The sequence below is a fragment of the Moschus berezovskii genome, chromosome 15 (assembly GCF_049115385.1).
Source record: "Moschus berezovskii isolate FMDL1 chromosome 15, NW_MosBer_1.0, whole genome shotgun sequence".
Classification (NCBI taxonomy): Eukaryota; Metazoa; Chordata; class Mammalia; order Artiodactyla; family Moschidae; genus Moschus; species Moschus berezovskii.
In genome coordinates this window covers 36,159,966-36,179,435 of record NC_142474.1, presented here as the reverse complement: position 1 = coordinate 36,179,435, position 19,470 = coordinate 36,159,966, and the positions used below count along the sequence as shown (strand labels likewise).

Sequence of the window (19,470 nt, the reverse complement as noted above, 5' to 3'; positions counted from 1 at the left end):
ATTTAGTATGTTTAGAATTTCTTTTTTTCATGAATCAAAGAGAATGTTCCAAGATTGTAGCCTGTCAACTTTGTATTTTTATGCAAAAATACATTTGTATTTCTCTTTCTAAATATAGGGATTTTCTTAAAAAGTGGTAACTATGTCCAAAATATTTTTATCCCAGAACAGTCCATACATAGTTAATTCACAATCTCCACTCAGTAAATACACGTTTAAATCTTTGTTACCTGAGCCTCAGGGCTACTTCCACATTTTTCTTTTTATAACTTGGACAAAAATTTCTATAGCTGAAACACATTGGGTAACTGTTTTTCTTTCCTTCCATAAGCATGTTAGGAACTTACTCTGATGAATTTGGGAACCTAGATTTTGAACGATCCCAGCATGGTTCTGGAATGAGCAACAGGTCAGCAGCAAAAAGATTTATTTCTGCTCTCAACAATATTGCTGAAAGAACTTACAATAATTTATTTCAGTTTCATCAGCTGCACCAGATTGCCAAAGAGTTAAACATTCAGGTATGATAAAATAAATAATTATTAAATCTTTTTATAATAATTTCAGGAGGGCTTTATTAGTATAAAAGAACTTTTAAATGTCAAAAGATTTAGACTAAAATCATGGAATAGGCTGTTTTGGAGTATTTAAAACACACACTTGTTTTATTTAAGATATAAAATTAGTTGCTCAGAGCTTTAAAAAAACAATTTTTATCTAAAATTCAAACTTCTTTTCAAAAGAGTTTTCAACATCTCGATAGGGGAAACATCATAGCAACTTTCCATGTTATTCTGATAGTCTCTGTGGGCAAGTCATCTTACCCATCATTGAACCTCAGTTTTCTCATATGTTAAATGGACATGATTCTAGTTGATCTAACTACTTAAAAGTCTTAGTGAAAATGGGTATAACAGCACTTTAAACATGTAAAACAGTTTATATGGAAAATTGCTCATTCAATTTCAAAAGTTAGTCTGATTTTTATTTTGAAGCTAAGCTAAAACAAATATAAAAGATTCTATGCATACTGGAGTTATTTTTGATTAGCTAGGTGTTATAGAATCCAAGGTTCGTATGTAGGCAGCTTTCTCTGTAAGAAGTACAAATGATTTTATTTACCCAAAAAACTTGACAATTGTATATTACTGTTTGAGAGATTAATTTTTTTGCATATTATTTAACAGGCTTTTTTTATTATTTTCTACTAGGTTGCTGATTTTGAAAATTTTATTGGATCACTAAATGACCAAGGTTATCTCTTGAAAAAAGGCCCAAAGGTTTACCAACTTCAAACTATGTAAAAGGACTACCAAGCCAGGCTGTCCTGGGTTTGTTATGAAGAATATGCAAAAAAAACTTCTCTGAAAATGACATCGCAAATGTAATAGGAAAAGAGAGTTGAACTAATTTAAGAAGTGATAAAATCATGTGTTAATTTTTTACTTCTCCAGAAGACTAAAAATATTTTACATTTTATCTAAATGATGTAATTAGAAGTTATTTATAGTTTTGTTTTTGACCTTTCTTTTATTCTTATAAATATATAATGGTTGTGCATATCAAATGTCCATTTAGGTAAACAGTCACAGGTTACATTTAAATATTTAAATAGTTCTGACGCACAAAATTGAGCATCTTTTAGAAATAAATTGACGCCAACTTTCAATTCCCCAAAATTTTGGAAATATTTTATATTAACTTTTTAAAATTTAATTTTTTTTCTTTATTCTTTTTTATTAGTTGTGCTGTGGAGCTCACAGGATCTTAGTTCACTGACCAGGGATTGAACCTGGACCCTTGGCAGTGAAAGCATGGAGTCCTAACTATTTGGACTGCCAGGGAATTCCGTTAGCTTTATTTACTGACTTTGATTTATAACATGATATAAGCTTCATGTGTAATTAGATGTTTGTATATACTCTTTCCTGCTAAACTAAAGTCTAGTGTCCATCCATATATTGACATATTAAGCTTAACATCGTAGCTAATGAAAAAAATTTAAATAGCTGTGCAAGACTATAGCAGCCTCTGTTCCACTCTTCCACATGCCCTAATTTTCTGTTCAGTCTCAACTCTTCTCTCATTTACCTCCATTTTTCTAAAGGACATGCTGCTAATGTTAATTCTTTTTTTTTTTTTCTTAAAGTAAGTATACTTGATTTATAATACTGTGTTAGTTCCAGGTGTACAGCAAAGTGATTTGGTTATGCATATATATGTGTATATTATATTCTTTTTTCTATTCTTTTCCATTAGTGTATTAAAACATACTGAATATAGTTCCTGTGCTATACAGTAAATTCTTTTTATCTATATTAATGCTCATTGCTGAGTTTTCAGTTTCAAAAATTATACTGACTTTTTCTATCTCAGAATATAAGAGTATAGTTCTTTTAAACCCTTCTATGTATATACATACATATGCTGCTGCTACTGCAGCTAAGTCGCTTCAGTCGTGTCCGACTCTGTGCGACCCCATAACGGCAGCCCACCAGGCTCCCCCGTCCCTGGGATTCTCCAAGCAAGAGCACTGGAGTGGGTTGCCATTTCCTTCTCCAATGTGTGAAAGTGAAAAGTGAGAGTGAGGTCGCTCAGTCGTGTCCAACTGAGTGACCCCATGGACTGCAGCCTACCAGGCTCCTCCATCCATGGGATTTTCTAGGCATATACACATATACACTTCCCTATTTCTTCCAAGTTTAGTTATATATCATAATATTTAGTTAAAAGTGAAAAGGCTGGCTTAAAACTCAGCATTCAAAAAACTAAGATCATGGCATCCAGTCCTATCACTTCATGGCAAATAGATGGGGAAACAATGGAAACAGTGACAGACTTTATTTTCTTGGGCTCCAAAATCACTACAGATGGTGACTGCAACCATGAAATTAAAAGACGCTTGCTCCTTGAAAAAAAAGCTATGACCAACCTAGACAGCATATTAAAAAACATTGACATTACTTTGCCAACAAAGGTCCGTCTAGTCAAAGCTATGGTTTTTCCAGTAGTCATCTATGGGTGTGAGAGTTGGACTATAAAGAAAGCTGAATGCCGAAGAATTGGTGTTTTTGAACTGTGGTGTTGGAGAATACTCTTGAGAATCCTTGGACTACAAGGAGATCAAACCAGTGATTTCCTAAAGGAAATCAGTCCTGAATATTCATTGGAAGGACTGATGCTGAAGCTGAAGTTCTAATACTTTGGCCACTGGATGCAAAGAACTGACTCATTTGAAAAGACCCTGATGCTTGGAAAGACTGAAAGCAGGAGGAGAAGGGGACAACAGAGGATGAGATGGTTAGATGGCATCACCAACTCGATGGACATGAGTTTGAGCAAACTCCAGGAGTTGGTGATGGACAGGGAGGCCTGGTGTGCTGCAGTCCATGGTGTCGCAAAGAGTTAGACACAACTGAACGACTGAAGTGAACATAGTCTTAATGTCACTGTGTCTACTGAATATTATTCATCTCTTTCCTTGTATACTTTTTTCCCCTTAAAACTAAGAATTTGTTTTTCAACTACTTAGCTTTCTATGTTCAATTCAGTTCAGTCGCTCAGTCGTGTCCGACTATCCGCGACCCCATGAATCACAGCACGCCAGGCCTCCCTGTCCATCACCAACTCCTGGAGTTCACTCAAACTCATGTCCACAGAGTCGGTGATGCCATCCAGCCATCTCATCCTCTGTCGTCCCCTTCTCCTCCCGCCCCTAACCTTTCCCAGCATCAGAGTCTTTTCCAGTGAGTCAACTCGTCGCATGAGGTGGCCAAAGTATTGCAGTTTCAGCTTTAGCATCACCACTAATTTGAACTCACGGCTCCACTACAAGTCTAAGTCTCCTCTCAGAATATGCAGATAAACCAAAAAACCTATTTTAACTGGAGACCTCTCCTGGAATTCTCTGGCCCTTTCCAATCTGAACTACATATCTGTCTGGGACTTCTCATTTTCTCTCCCATTTCCTGGCTCCTCTTTCTCATTTTACTCCCTCAGTTTGGTGGAATCCATTTTCTAGTAGCTTCCTGAGGAAGAGTTTATAAGATACATTCTACCCTTATTCCTGGACTGACAATTTTGGCATAGAATTTTAGTTTGGAAATCATCTTCACTCAGAATTTTAGATATTGCTCTATTGCTTTTACTTTTCAGTGTTGCTGTTTGGAAATCCAAAGCCATTTTTATTTTTGGCATGTGACCTTTATTTCCTCTTGACAAGCTATTTGTATCTTCCCTTTTGCCATGGTGTTCTGAATTTTTTTATAGTGTTTAGTTACTATCCTGCTGGTTTCTCATGCCAAAAATATTGGAGTTATCTTAATTTTCTCTTATCCCCTAATCTGTCCATCAGCAAATCCTCTTAGCACTATCTTTAGAACATCTGAAACCTGATTACTTTTCATTACTTACAGTTCCATATTCTGGCTCAATTAATCATCTTTTCTCCATTTTCACAAGGACAAAGACTGCTTTATTCACCATTATGGCCCTACCATGTAAAACAGATTTGACTACATACCCCTGCGAGGTAAACACACATAAAGTGGGTTCAGTTCAGTTCGGTTCAGTTGCTCAGTTGTGTCAGACTCTGCAACCCCATAGACTGCATCACACCAGATTTCCCTGTCCATCCCCATGGACTGCATCAGGCCAGGTTTCCCTGTCCATCACCGACTCCCAGAACTTTCTCAAACTCAAATCCATTGAGTCCAACCATCTCATCTTCTGTTGTCCCCTTCTCCTCCTGCCTTCAATCTTTCCCAGCGTCAAGGTCTTTTCCAGTGAGTCAATTCTTAGCATCAGGTGGCCAGAGTACTGGAACTTCAGCTTCAGCCTCAGTCCTTCCAATGAATATAAAGTAGGTGATTATACCATTTATAAATGAGGACACAGAGTGTTACAAAACTTAACCAGAGTGCTTAAGCAACCTAAGAATATAGAAAAAGGGTTTCCCTGACCACTCAGTGGTAAAGAATCTGCCTGCCAGTGCAAGAGACATCGGATCAATCCCTGATCTGGGAAGATCCCACATGCTGCAGAACAGCTAAGTCCAAGTGCCACAATTATTGAAACTGCTCTAGAGCCAGAGTGCCACAGCCACTGAAGCCTGTAGGCCCTAGAACCCATGCCCATGCTCTGCAACAAGAGAAGCCACCTCAATTAGAAGCCCACACACCACAACTAGAAAGTAGCCTCCCCTTGCAGCAACCCACGCAACAATGAAGATCCAGCACAGCCAAAAATATTTTTAAAAAGAATATAGAAAAATAACAAGAATAAAAGGTTTTTCTAGTAATAAGAAGGAGGCATTCTCCTTCATTTCTCCCTGGGAGGTTGCTCAAAAGCAATGAGGAAACTGAAGAACAAAAGTATATAATCCATTTTCTGTGAACTAGGAAACAACTGAGACCTCCAAACCCCAACACTAGGAAGAACTGCCAAAAGTTTCCAGGCAGCTTTGCATGCAGGAGGCAGAGATAATGCCTATGACTGAAGATTTCTGAAGGAAGCAACAAAGTATCTCTCAAAGTGTACTTTGCACACCTATTGGAGCAAAAAGTAAAACTACCATTGCAATACCGTGAATAGAGTGTACAGATGACAGCAGCAGCTTCTCTGGGCCTAGCTGAAGTATAAGAAGTAAAAGGAGAGGTTAAGTGAGAAGTCACATAGATAGTCACTTTCAAGGAGAAAACAAATCTGGCTGTCCTCAAATTTCTCCAAAGTAACACTCACCACTGAAGTATGTAGAGTAATACCTACAAATCTTTTTAACAAAGAATTTTATACCCAGATATTTTGGTCAAGTTTCTTAGTTGGAAATCTGGAGTCGATTTTTTTCTGTAAAAGACCAGATAGGAAAAATTTTAGGCTTTCTGGGCCATATAACCCCTGTCACAACTATTCAACTCTGCCCTTGTAACACTCAAATGAGTGTAGCTGTGTGCCAAAAAAACTTTACTAATAGACACTGAAATTTGAATTTCTTAAAATTTTCATGTGTCTAGAATGCTAAATCCTCTTAATTTTTTCATCCATTGAACTATAACAGGTAGTGGGTCAGATCTGGCCCATGAACTGTGGTTTGCACACTACTGGATAGAAGCAACTGACACTTGCTTAAGCAGAAAAAGGAGGATTTTTAAAGAATTTTGGTTAGCTGTCAGAACTGTTGAAAGGCTGAAGGATAAGCTTCAAGGAGCAATTTCTAAAATTGTGAAGAGGAAGCTGCTACCACCCCACTGCCACACAAGGCATGAGAGGAAGGTGCTGTTGCCTCCATGTCCCATGGATGCCACTTCTGTACCAGGAACACAAGGAACCCACTGCCTCTGCAGAAAGTTGAAAAAATGTCCCCACTCACACCAAAATAGCAAGAAAGGATTCTTCACGGGGCTTCCTTAAATTGCCAAACCCCCAAAAAACAAATCTCATCCAGAAATGCCTGACTGAAGAAGCCTAGGTTATATGCCCCTTACCTAGAATGCTGAGGAGTTTTCTGGGTCCTAGGTTAGAAGGCAGCACCAGTAAAGCCAGCCTTTTTCCTATATGTTGAGAGTTCAAATAGTACTGGATTGCCAAACAATTATCATTCATATATAAATGCTAGTGATAATCCACCTGCCAATGCAGGAGACACAAGACACTTGGGTTTGATCCCTGGGTTGGGAAGATCCCCTGGAGTAGGAAATGGCACCCCACTCTAGTATTCTTGCCTGGAAAATTCCATAGGCAGAGGAGCCTGGTGGGCTACAGTCTATGGGGCCACAAAGTCAGCCACCACTGATGTTATTTGCCCCTCAAAACACTTCCTAACTAAAGCCAACAGATACTTCCTCACTAAGAATTTAAAGTGTGAACCATTCTTGGAGAATCTTTTAAAACACAACTTACAGTAGATTAAATGAATGGAAATTTAAAACCGAAACAAGGGAGGGGGGGTCAGGATGGGGAACACATGTACACCCGTGGCGGATTCATATCAATGTATGGCAAAACCAATTCAATATTGTAAAGTAATAAAAAAAAATTAAAACCGAAAAAAAAGGCAATTATTAAGTTCTGACTTTAAAAGAGAAAGGAAGGTAGATACTGATGTAAATATGATGTATGTGTAGGATAGAGGGTTAAAAGGTATTAATAGTATAAAAGCACATTTTACAAAAGCACAGATAACATCAAATGAAATAAAGTGATATGAGAGAGAAAGGAAATATATTACATAGTACACACATAAACTATATGTTTCTATAATATATATTTGGATGAAGCACAAGCTGGAATAAAGATTGCTAGGAGAAATATCAACCTCAACTATGCAGATGACACCACCCTTATGGAAGAAAGTGAAAAAGAACTAAAGAGCCTCTTGATGAAAGTGAAAGACAACAGTGAAAAAGTTGGCTTAAAGCTCAACGTTCAGAAAACTAAGATCATGGCATCTGGTCCCATCACTTCATGGCAAATAGATGGGGAAACAGTGGCAGACTTTAGTTTGGGGGGCTCCAAAATCACTGCAGATGGTGACTGCAACCATGAAATTAAAGACACTTTCTCCTTGGAAGGAAAGTTATGACCAACCTAGATAGCATATTGAAAAGCATTGACATTACTTTGCCAACAAAGGTCCATCTAGTCAAGGCTATGGTTTTTCCAGTAGTCATGTACGGATGTGAGAGTTGGACTATAAAGAAAGCTGACTGCCAAAGAATCGATGTTTTTGAACTGTGGTGTTGGAGAAGACTCTTGAGAGTCCCTTGGACTGCAAGGAGATCCAACCAGTCCATCCTAAAGGAGATAAATCCTGAGTGTTCATTGGAAGGATTGATGTTGAAGCTGAAACTCCAATACTTTGGCCACTGGATGCGAAGAGCTGACTCATTTGAAAAGACCCTGATGCTGAGAAAGATTGAAGGCAGGAGAAGGGGACAACAGAGGATGAGATGGTTGGATGGCATCACTGACTCAATGGACATGAGTTTGGGTAAGCTCCGGGAGTTGGTGATGAACAGGGAGGCCTGGTGTGCTGTCGTCCATGGGGTCGCAAAGAGTCGGACACGACTGAGGAACTGAACTGAATTGAGGTAGTGTAAATATACCATGTTAATATACATTGTTCAAAGGGGAAAATAATAGATGCTGTTTTAAAAGTCAAATGATAAAATTATTTTAGATGATTTTTCATAATTAAATGAAATTATAGAAAAAATGATATAAATCTAAATTATCAGAAAAAACTCTTCTGTGTTTCTTAGATCCTCTGTTGTGTATTTGGCATCCATTAATCACAAGGCCAAACTAATGTCCAAAGCTGTTTACATCTCTCCTGGGATCTGGCTTTCTCTATGAATCCTCCAACCGCAAATCACAATAACTGTGTTTCACTTCCTGCTCAATAATGGGATGTCCTCAACTAACCACTTCCCACCAACACAGCAATAAACACCTAGGTTTTCTCTTTGTTCCCGCCCCCTGACCAGCCTTGGAGGTTCACTCTGTGGTCCTCCGTGGTATGGTATTGCCCTTTTCTCTTGGGAAGTATAAGTAATAAATTCTTTCAAAGGCAGTTGTCTCATGTCTGTCAACTTATTCCTGATTAAAATAAATCCCAGGCACGAATTTTAGAACAGAAACATACAAAGCAAAACAAGAAAATATTATATTGTGGATTTTAGGACTAAGAAAAAATCTTATCATATTCATGACAGAAGTAAACCTAAACCCAAATATGTCAAATCACTAAATGCAAATGGGCTAAACTCACCTATTGAAACAAAAGTCTTTCAGATGGGATTACAAGCTCTTGGATGCAAGTTATACCTAAAACAAAGTCAATTACAAAGTTGAAAATAAAAGTATGGACGAAGATATACCAGAAAAATACAAAAAGAAAGCAAGGGTGTCGTCTTAATATAAAAGATTAAAATCAAGGCAAAGCTTTATTAAAGGAAAATATAAGTCTAGGCAGAGCAATTCATAATAATTATGGGTATGTGCCAAATAGCAATAGGAAGCAGAAACTACAAAAGATACTAGGAAATGAAGAAACCCATTATTAAGAGATTCTGGTTTGCTTCTCTCTGTTCATGGTAGTCAAGTGGACAAAAATTAAGAATAAGCAGACAAACTCTAATAATACCACATACAAAAATAAAAAGGATTAAAGATGTAAAGGTAAGACCAGAAACCTCCTAGAAGGAAACAATAGGCAATTCATTTTGACATAAATCATAGCAGTATTACTTTTCTGACGTGTTTCCTAAAGCAAAGGAGATAAAAATCCAAATGATTGGGTTGGCCAACAAATTCCTTTGGTTTTTTAAAAGAATAAAAGACACATTTTTCATTTTCACCAAGACTTTATTGAAAAACATATTCACTTTTTTTAACTTAAATTTCTTTTTTTCTTGTTGCTATTTAAAATTTATTTTTATTGGGGTAGGCAGTTAACAATGTTGTGACAGTTTCAGGTGAACAGTGAAGGGACTTAGCCATACTTCATTTTTTCAACTTAAATTTTTACTTTTCCGTGTATTCACAATTTTGTTCTACTACCTTCTGCCATTTTTCATAGGAGACTCCTTTCCAATAGCACTGTAAACACATCACTTTCTTTGGATGAGGACCAACCTTTGGTATGGTTGGTGGTGGTTCATTTCACTTGCCCCATGATCTCTTCCATTCCACGTTATTGTACAGAATCACTTTTTCATCACCTGTCACGATTTGTTTTAAAAATGGAACATTTTCGTTATGTTCAAGTAGACAAACACATGCAGAAATATGGTCAAGAAAGGCTTTTTTTATTGCTTCAGTGGAATCCAGATATCAAAGTAATTTAATAACCAAGCTGGTGCAATGATTTTCCTTGCTTGATCTGGTTATTTTGAGTATGTTACCTATCTCTCACATGGTACAACGTTGATTGTTCTCAACTTGATTGCTATCAACTTCAACTGGTCTACCCAACTGTGGCGCACAATCCAGCAAATCTCCAGCATGAGATTTTGCAAACCACTTTTGACATGTTCAGTCAGTCACAACACTTTCTCCATACACTGCAAAGATCTTTTTTTGTATTTCAGTTGCATTTTTATCTTTCTTGCAATAATAAAACATAATATGCTGAAAATTTTGCTTTTTTCTTCCCTCTTCAACTTAACATGTCTACACAAAAATCCACCATTTTTTTTTAAAAAACCCACACGCTGATATGACAGCTGTCACAATACAGGCTAACAAAACTGTTTTGAATGACGTTGAAGAGAACTAAGCGCTACTAGAGCCATCTTATAGGAAAAAAATGAACAAACCTTTTGGCCAACCCAATACTAAAGGGGACCTAGTTCAGCTTAAAAGCTTTTGTGCAGCAAAGGAAACCACTGGCAAAACAGAAAGACAATGTACTGAATGGAAGAAAATATTTGCAAATGATACGACTGATAGGGATTAGTGTCCAACATATAGAAACAACACATACAACCCAACATCACAAACACAATCCGATTGAAAAATGGGAATAAAACATGACTAGACAGGTTTCCAAAGAGGACACACAGATGGCCAACAGGGATACGAAAGAATGTTCAACACTGCTAATGATTAGAGAAATGCAAGTTGTAGAATCACAATGATATATCACCTCACACCTGTCAGAAATGTTACCATCAAAAAACACAACAAATGTTGGCAAGGATGTGGAGAAAAGCGAACCCTTGTGCTCTGTTGGGGGGAAATGTACATTGGTACAGCCACTACGGAAAACAGTACGGGGGTGTCTCAAAAAACTATCACATAACGAAGCAATTTCAATCCTGGGTGTGGGCATTTATATATATATACATATATATATATATACATTTATATACATATATATATATATACCCCACTAATTCAAATACCCCAATACATACACAAACACTGGAATACTACTTAGTCATAAAAAGAATGAAATTTTGCCATTTGTAACAACATGGATGGATTTCAAGAATATTAAGTAAATCAGAGAAAGTCAAATACTGTATGTCACATATACGTGGAATATAAAAAATGAAATGTGGCCACAGCAAAAAAGGAAGAGATATTTAAAAAAACTAATGGTTACCAGTGAGGAGGGGGAAGATACAGTTAGGGAATTAAGAGGTACAAACTCTTATGCATAAAATAAATAAGCCCCAAGGATGTATTGTACAACATCGGGAATATAACCAATATTTTGTAGTACCTATAAATTGAATATGACCTTTAAAAACTGTGAATCACTATGTTGTACACCTGTAACTCATGTAATATTGTATGTCAAGTATACTTCATTTTTTTTAAATGAAAAAGAATAAGGAAGAAATGAGTAACATAATTATTGAGGTGAATCCAACTGATAAATATAAAAATCTGCACCCTGGAGACAGAGTATACCTTCTTTTCAAATATGCATAGAAGTTGCAAATAAACCTTAATTCTAAAAAGTAAAAATATTAGCCAATAATCTCTCATCACAAAGCAATAAAGCCATAAATTTAATATGTAAATAGCTCTTATGTCTAGAATCAAAACAAAAAATTTGATATATTACCAATGCACTAACACTAGTCCTGAGAAATTCAGAACATCATTGTAGATTACAGTTGGATGGAGGGTGGGGTGGAGCTATGGGAATCAGGTAACAAATGAAGTTAGGCCTAAATCCATCTTACAGTGGTTTGCCAAATTCTTGCCTCTCTGTGCACCAATGCCAAACAGAAATACGGAGATACAGTTATGGAGGAGAAAGAGTGGCTTTATTACTTTGCCAGGCAAAGGGGGAACACAGTAGGCTAGCACCTCAGGAACTGTGCCCCCCTTCCCTGGTGAATACAGAGGTGATATAGTCAGGCAGGGGTACAGGCTTCCCAGGTGGCTCAGTGGTAAAGAATCCACCTGCCAATGCAGGAGACACAGGAGACATGGGTTTGATCCCTGGGTAGGGAAGATCCCCTGGAGGAGGAAATGGCATCTCACTCCAGTATTATTGCTGGAAAATCCCATGGACAGAGGAGCCTGACGAGCTACAGTCCACGGGGTTGCAAAGGGTCAGACCTGACTTAGCAACTAAAGAACAACAACAATGAAGTTTCCACTAAAGACCAAAAGGAGAGGGTTAGGGGAGCTTCTGGGCTGGTGAACATGTGGAGATTTAGGGCAAGGGTGTGGAAGCGACACATCCTTTCACCGTAACTTGCCCTATACATCTCGTCCACCTGGTTGTCCCTGAGTTACATCCTTTTACAATAAATAACTATTCTAGTGAGCAAATGGGTTTCTGAAGTTCTGTGAGGTCCTCTAGCAAATTACTGAAATCCACTGAGGGGATTTGTGGGAATCTCTGATGTACAGCCAATTAGAAGCACAGATAACAACCTGGGTTTGGGATCTGCATTTGAAGTGGAGGGCAGTTTTATAGGACTGAGCCCTTCACATGTAGAATCTGACACTATCTCCAAGTTGATAGTGTCAGAACTGAGTCAAATTGTAGGACATGCAGCTTGTGTCCAGAGATTTGCTTGATGGTTTGGGAAAATTCCACCCCACACACTGGAATTGGGTCCAGGACCCAAATAGGCTCAGAGCAAGAGAACGCTCTCTAGGTGGTCCAGGCTGCAGTGCAAACATCTTTGTGATGTTGGTGCCCTAAGTTTCTGTGTCAGATTACTCTGCAGAGGCTGATCCAGGCAGGTCCTCATAGGCCAATCATGTCACAGGCTTCCTGGATTGGCATAAGGCCAGGTACTCTTCAGCAAATAACTATACCTCCTTTTCAGAAGAAGCTCCAGGCTTTCTACTGAGCCCTCATCTACTGGCCACAGGACACTAAGAGGTATTCTCTGATCCATAAGTCATAACATTGAGTGGGTATGGCGGCATCCATTATAAAGTGAAAGGTGTATATGGAAGAATAGGCCCGAGTTGGTCCCAAAGGCCCAGTATGTTTTCAGAAATGTGACTTGCACTCAGTGTGTCTGATCCTGTCATACTGCACTCTCCTTTCTGTATCTGGGGCCTCATGTAGGAGTTAGCTGATTGAGAGGGAAACACTTTGAGCCTGGCTTACAGATGGCTCTGCATTAAATCTGGCACTAGCCAAAAGTGATCTGCTTGCATATTAGGGAATCTAAGGAGAATGCAGTGCTCTGAAGAACGCTGAGAAAAGGATTTTTTCCCAGTGGGCACAACTGCAAGCATACATCATATGGATTAGCCAGACAGGACAGATAAGAAACAAGCTGGTCACACCTGCACTTAACTCACTCTAGTTTCAACTACTGTTCTCACCTCCCTCATGCTCTCTGCTTCAGTCACACTGGTCTCCTTGCTGGTCCTTGTACAAACCAGGCACATTCTTAACCAAGAGCCTTTGCATATGCTGTTTCTTCAATCTGATATGCTTTTCACCCACAGGGTGACATGGGTCGTCCCCTCAATTTCTTTGGGTCATTATTCACACATTACCTTCTTAGTGACATCTTCCCTGGACATTTAGAATTGCACTCCCCTCAACACTTTCTTCCTTCTGTGTTGATAATCTAATATACTATATAGTTTATTCATCTTGTTTATGTCTGTTTCTTTATCCGACTAGAATATAAGTCCCATGGGGATAGGGACTTTAATTACCTTCACTTTTAAGCTCTCTGTTCCTATAACAGTATCATGCATTGACAGGCACTCAATAAATACTTGCTCAAAGGAGGAAAGTCAGTCTGGGGAAGAGGCTTGCAAAAAAGGTTCTCGGAAAGTACTCCTGAGTTTGAGAACACCTGTATCCACGTGAATGTGCACCAAAGGAGCTTCACAGCTAAACGGATGCCCACTAGTCTCTTCTTCTAGCCGTCCCAGCCCTTGCCAATGAGTTAATAAACAAAGGACTATGTGACCAGGGGTTGCTGTTAGGCATCTGCTCAACAACATGAATATCCCTTTAACAAAACTGACCTAGACTTCACCATTGCTGAGGGTCTAACTTGACAGCAGAGCTGCTCATCTGAGACAACACAGCACTAAACTTTAGGGGGATGAGCTTACCACTTGGTGACAGATCAGTTACACTGGAGCCCAAGAGGGTAGCAATTTGTTCTCTCTGGAAGTAAGATGAGAGCTTATTTTGGATGGGTCTCTTCTTGCTTCTTGCTCTTCTTACTTCTTTCAGCAATGCCATATGTGATGTTCAGTTCAGTTCAGTCGCTCAGTCATGTCCGACTCTTTGCGACCCCATGAATCACAGCACGCCAGGCCTCCCTGTCCATCACCAACTCCCGGAGTTCACTCAAACTCATGTCCATAGAGTTGGTGATACCATCCAGCCATTACTGAACTTATTTACCACCAGGATATCCCACATATTATTTCTCACTAAGGAAATTATTTTACAAATGAAAAAGTAAGGCAATGGGTTGACGTTCATAGGTACTGTTTTTACCATGTACCCCATCATCTAAGAGCGCCTGGTCTTAGCAAACACTGGAATGAAAAATGGAGAATCTTCTATGCTGCCAGCTAGTTGATCATATCTAGAAAGTCTGGGTACTGTCCTACAGGATGAATTATTTTCTCCAGGCCAGTGGCTTCTTTATGGTGCGGTTTCTCCCACATCCAGAATACATGCAGAATACACATCCAGAATAGGAACTAAGGTTAATCTAGGAAGATGAACCCCCCAGGTAGGTAGATGTCCAATATGCTACTGGGGAAGAGTGGAAAAATAGCTCCAGAAAGAGAGCTAGGCCGAAGCAGAAACAATATTCAGTTGTGGATGTGTCTGGTGGTGAAAATAAAGTCCAGTGCTATAAAGATTATTGCGTAGGAACCTGGAATGTTAGGTCCATAAATCAAGGTAAATTGGAGGTGGTCAAGTGGGAGATGGCAAGAGTGAACACTGACATCTTAGGAATCAGTGAACTAAAATGGACAGGAATGGGCGAACTTAATTCAGATGACCATTATATCTACTACTGCGGGCAAGAATCCCTTAGAAGAAATAGAGTAGCCCTCATAGTCAACAAGAGTCTGAAATGCAGTAATGGGGTACAATCTCAAAAACTAAGAATGATCTCAGTTCGTTTCCAAGGCAAATCATTCGGTATCAAAGTAATTCAAGTCTTTGCACCAACCACTAATGCCAAAAAACCTGAATGGTTCTATGAAGACCTACAAGACCTTCTGGAACTAACATCAAAAAAGGATGTCCTTTTCATCATAGGGGACTGGAATGCAAAAGTGGGAAGTCAAGAGATGCCTGGAGTAACAGGCAAGTTTGGCCTTGGAGTACAAAATAAAGCAGGGCAAAGGCTAACAGAGTTTTGCCAAGAGAACATACTGGTTACAGCAAACACCCTCTTGCAACAACACAAGAGATGACTCTAGATGAGTCACAAGAGATGAAATCAGACTGATTATATTCTTTACAGTCAAAGATGGAGAAGCTCTATACAGTCAGGAAGAACAAGACTGAGAGCTGACTGTGGCTTAGATCATGAACTCCTTCTTGCAGAAGTCTGACTTAAATTGAAGAAGGTAAGGAAACCCACTAGGCCATTCAGGTCTGACCTAAATCAAATCCCTTATGATTCTACAGTGGAGGTGACAAATTCAAGGGATTAGATCTGGTAGGCAGAGTGCCTGAAGAACTATGCACAGAGGTTCATAACATTGTACAGGAGGTGGTGACCAGAACTATCCAAAGAAAAAGAAATGCAAAAAGGCAAAGTGGTAGTCTGAGGAGGCCTTACAAATAGCTGACAAAAGAAGAGAGGCCAAAGGCAAAGGAGAAAGGCAAAAATATATCCAACTGAATGCAGAGTTCCAGGGACTAGCAAGGAGAGATAAGAAGGCCTTCTTAAATGAACAATGAAAAGAAATAGAGAAAAATAACAGAATGGAAAGACTGGAGATCTTTTCAAGAAAATTGGAGATACCAAGGGAATATTTCATGTAAAGATATAACAGTAAAGGACAGGCACAGTAAGGATCTAACAGAAGCAGAAGAGATTAAGAACATATGGGAAGAATACACAGAATAACTATATAAAAAAGGTCTTAATGACATGGATAACCACGATGGTTTGGTCGCTCAACCAGAGTCAGAGATCCTGTAGTGTGAAGGCAAGTGGACCTTGTGGTCAGTCACTTCAGTCATGTCCAACTCTCTGTGACCCCATGGACTATGGCCCACCAGGCTCCTCTGTCCATGGGATTCTCCAGGCAAGAATACTGGAGTGAGTTGCCATTTCCTTCTCCAGCGATTAAGTGTGAAGTGAGTGAAGTCGCTCAGTTGTGTCTGACTCTTTGCGACCCCATGGACTGTAGCCTACCAGGCTCCTCTGTCCATGGGATTTTCCAGGCAAGAGTACTGGAGTGGTTTGCCATTTCCTTCTCCAAAGTAAGCCTTAGGAAGCATTACTATGAACAAAGCTAGTGGAGGTGATGAAATTCTAGCTGAGTTATTTCAGATCCTAAAAGATGATGCTGATAAAGTGCTGCATTCAATAAGTTAGCAAATTTGGAAAACTCAGCAGTGGCCACAGGACTGGAAAAGGTCAGTTTTCATTCCACTCCCAAAGAAGAGCAATACCAAAGAATGTTCACACTAGTGTACATCTGCAGTCATTTCACATGTTAGCAAGGTAATGCTCAAGATCCTTCAAGCTAGGCTTCAGCAGTATGTGGACCAAGAACTTACAGGTGTACAAGCTGGGTTTCGAAGAGGCAGAGGAACCAGAGCTCAAACTGCCAACGTTTATAGGATCATGGAGAAAGCAAGGGAATTCCAGAAAAACATCTACTTTTCATTCACTGACTGTGCCAAAGCCTTTGACTGTGTGGATCACAACAAACTGTTGAACATTTTTAAAGAGATGGAATACCAGATCCCTTACCTGTCTCCTGAGAAACCTGTATGCAGGTCAAGAAGCAACTACAGTTACTGGTTGTAACTACAACCAGTCATGGAACAACAAACTGGTTCAAAATTGGGAAAGGGGTATGTTAAGGCTATACTTTGTCACCTTGCTTATTTAACTTATATGCAGAATACATCATGTGAAATTCTGGGCTGGATGAAGCTCAAGCTGGAATCAAGATTGCTGGGAGAAATATCAACAACGTCAGATATGCGCAGATGATACCACTCTAATGGCAGAAAGTGATAAGGAACTAAAAAGCCTTTCAATGAGGGTGAAATAGTAGAATGAAAAAGCTGGCTTAAAATTCAACAGACAACTAAGATCATAGCATCTGGTTCCATCACTTCATGGCAAATAGAAGGGGAAAAAGTAGAAGCAGAAAGAGATTTTATTTCCTTTGGCTCCAAAATCACTGCAGATGGTGACTGCAGCCATGAAATTCAAAGACGCTTGCTTCTTTGAAGGAAAGCTATGACCAACCTAGATAGCATATTAAAAAGCAGAGACACCACTTTGCCTACAAAGGTCCTTATACTCTAAGCTATGGTTTTTCCACTAGTCATGTATGGATGTGAGATTTGGACCATAAAGAAGGCTGAGCACCCAAGAACTGACGCTTTTGAATTGTGGTGCTGGAAAAGATTCTTGAGAGTCCCTTGGACTGCAAAGAGATCAAACCAGTCAATCCTAAAGGAAATCAACCCTGAATATTCATTGGAAGGACTGATGCTGAAGCTGCAATACTTGGCCACTGATGGGAAGAGCCAACTCATTGGAAAAGACCCTGATTCTGGGAAAGATTGAGGGCAGAAGGAGAAGGGGGCAACAGAGGATGAAATGGATGGACAGCATCACACAATGGACATGATTTTGAGCAAACTCTAAGAGATAGTGAAGGACAAGGGAAGCCTGGCGTAATGCAGTCCATGGGGTTGCAGAGAGTCAGACAAGGCTTAGTGACTGCACAGCAACAACAATTTTACAAATGGGCCACCCTGGTGGCTCAGTGGTAAAGAATCCACCTGTCAATGTAGGAGACTCGGATTCCATCCCTGGGTCAGGAAGATCCCCTGGAAAAGGAAACCTACTCCAGTATTGTTGCCTGGGAAATCCCACGGATAGAGGAGCCCAGCAGGCTACAGTCCATGGGGTCACAAAAGAGTTGGACATGATTTAGCAAGTAAACAACAACAACAAATCTTACAAATATCTCCTAGAATGGCTAGCCTTGGAGAGGGTATGTATTAATTTATTCTCTTCTGTAGCCATTCACATGTGAACAAGGTCCTGAATAAGGGATTTTGGTTTAACATTCAAGCAGAGGGCAGGGTTCCCCTAGTTGACCATTATGTGTGGACAGTATCCTTTTAGTAAACAAAAGCAATGAGGAGGAAAGGTTAAAGTAAAAAAACAGATCCAACATACAGTCAGTTCTTCTCTGTACCCATTTCCCACTGTCAATGACCATTTCACAATCTTGTGGAAAAAGGAGCAATGACTGTTCTAATTGTTTCCTGTTGTGTCTTGTCATATGGATCTATCTGGGCATGTCTACCATCGGTGCCAATGTTCCAAATATTGCTTCTTGGACTACCCTGGTGGTGCAGTGGAGAGTGATCTGTCTGCCAGTACAGGAGACATGAGTTCAATCCCTGGTCCAGGAAGATTCCACATGCTGTGAAGCAAGGAAGCCTGTGAGCCACAACTACTGAGCCTTTGTGCCACAACAAGAGAAACCACCATGATGAGAAGCCCCGCGCTGCAATGAAGACCCAGTGCAGCCAAAAAAAAAGCAAATGTTGCTTGTTTTATTCCTGTACGGGAAGTGTCTCATTTACACCTGCAGAATTAAAAAACATTTACAACTTAAAAGTTAAGAGTTATGTTTTATTTGGCAGGAATTTTGAGGACTTCAAACCTGGGAGGGAGCACACCAATTTAAGCAATTTAGAACTTTCCTATATAGGGGAAGATGCAAGAAACTGGGCTCACTGAAGTCATTTCCTCAATATACACCCTAGCTATCTGGGAGCCTGTATCCCATATCTCAAGCTTCCTCAGGGCTCACCATAGGATGTGGCTACGGTCTGATAGCTGCTAGATGTCAGGTATTTTTCTCCTTCTGGAGTTTCTCAGAACTCACCAGCTTACACTGGAGGGCTATAAACAATGATTACATTTTTAAGGTCCTCCTCTCTTGGTAAGGAATTTGACCAATCTTTGGGATATATTTCATGATCAAAGCTTTTCCCAAAGAGCTGGAAGGTTCATCCCAGATTCTTGATATGTCACTCTAGGTGCTAAATTTTGGACCGGACCCCATTAATAAAGATTCTCTGGATTTTGTCTGATTGTGATCCAAGAGACACCTAAAATCACACTATTACGACTACTTTATATTATAAATGTGATCTATTTTCTAAAGATGTTTAGCCATATAAGTTTTGTTGGACGCCTGGTTACACACTGAGTACTGTACAAGATAACAATCTTATAAATTAGACAGGATATAAGTAATGCAGCTAGTTACATT

At 39.4% G+C, this 19,470-nt stretch overlaps 1 protein-coding gene across 1 annotated transcript in view; it reads left to right on the top strand.

Annotated features, from left to right (window-relative positions):
• The window catches only part of MCM8 (minichromosome maintenance 8 homologous recombination repair factor), a 51,095-nt gene extending 48,914 nt beyond the window's left edge, over positions 1–2,181 (top strand). Inside the window, exons 18-19 of the mRNA XM_055432010.2 lie at positions 332–521; positions 1,212–2,181. Coding sequence (XP_055287985.1) covers positions 332–521; positions 1,212–1,304 — 283 coding nt within the window. The 3' untranslated portion in view covers positions 1,305–2,181. The remainder of the gene's footprint in view (positions 1–331; positions 522–1,211) is intronic.
• The last annotated feature ends 17,289 nt before the right edge of the window (positions 2,182–19,470 follow it).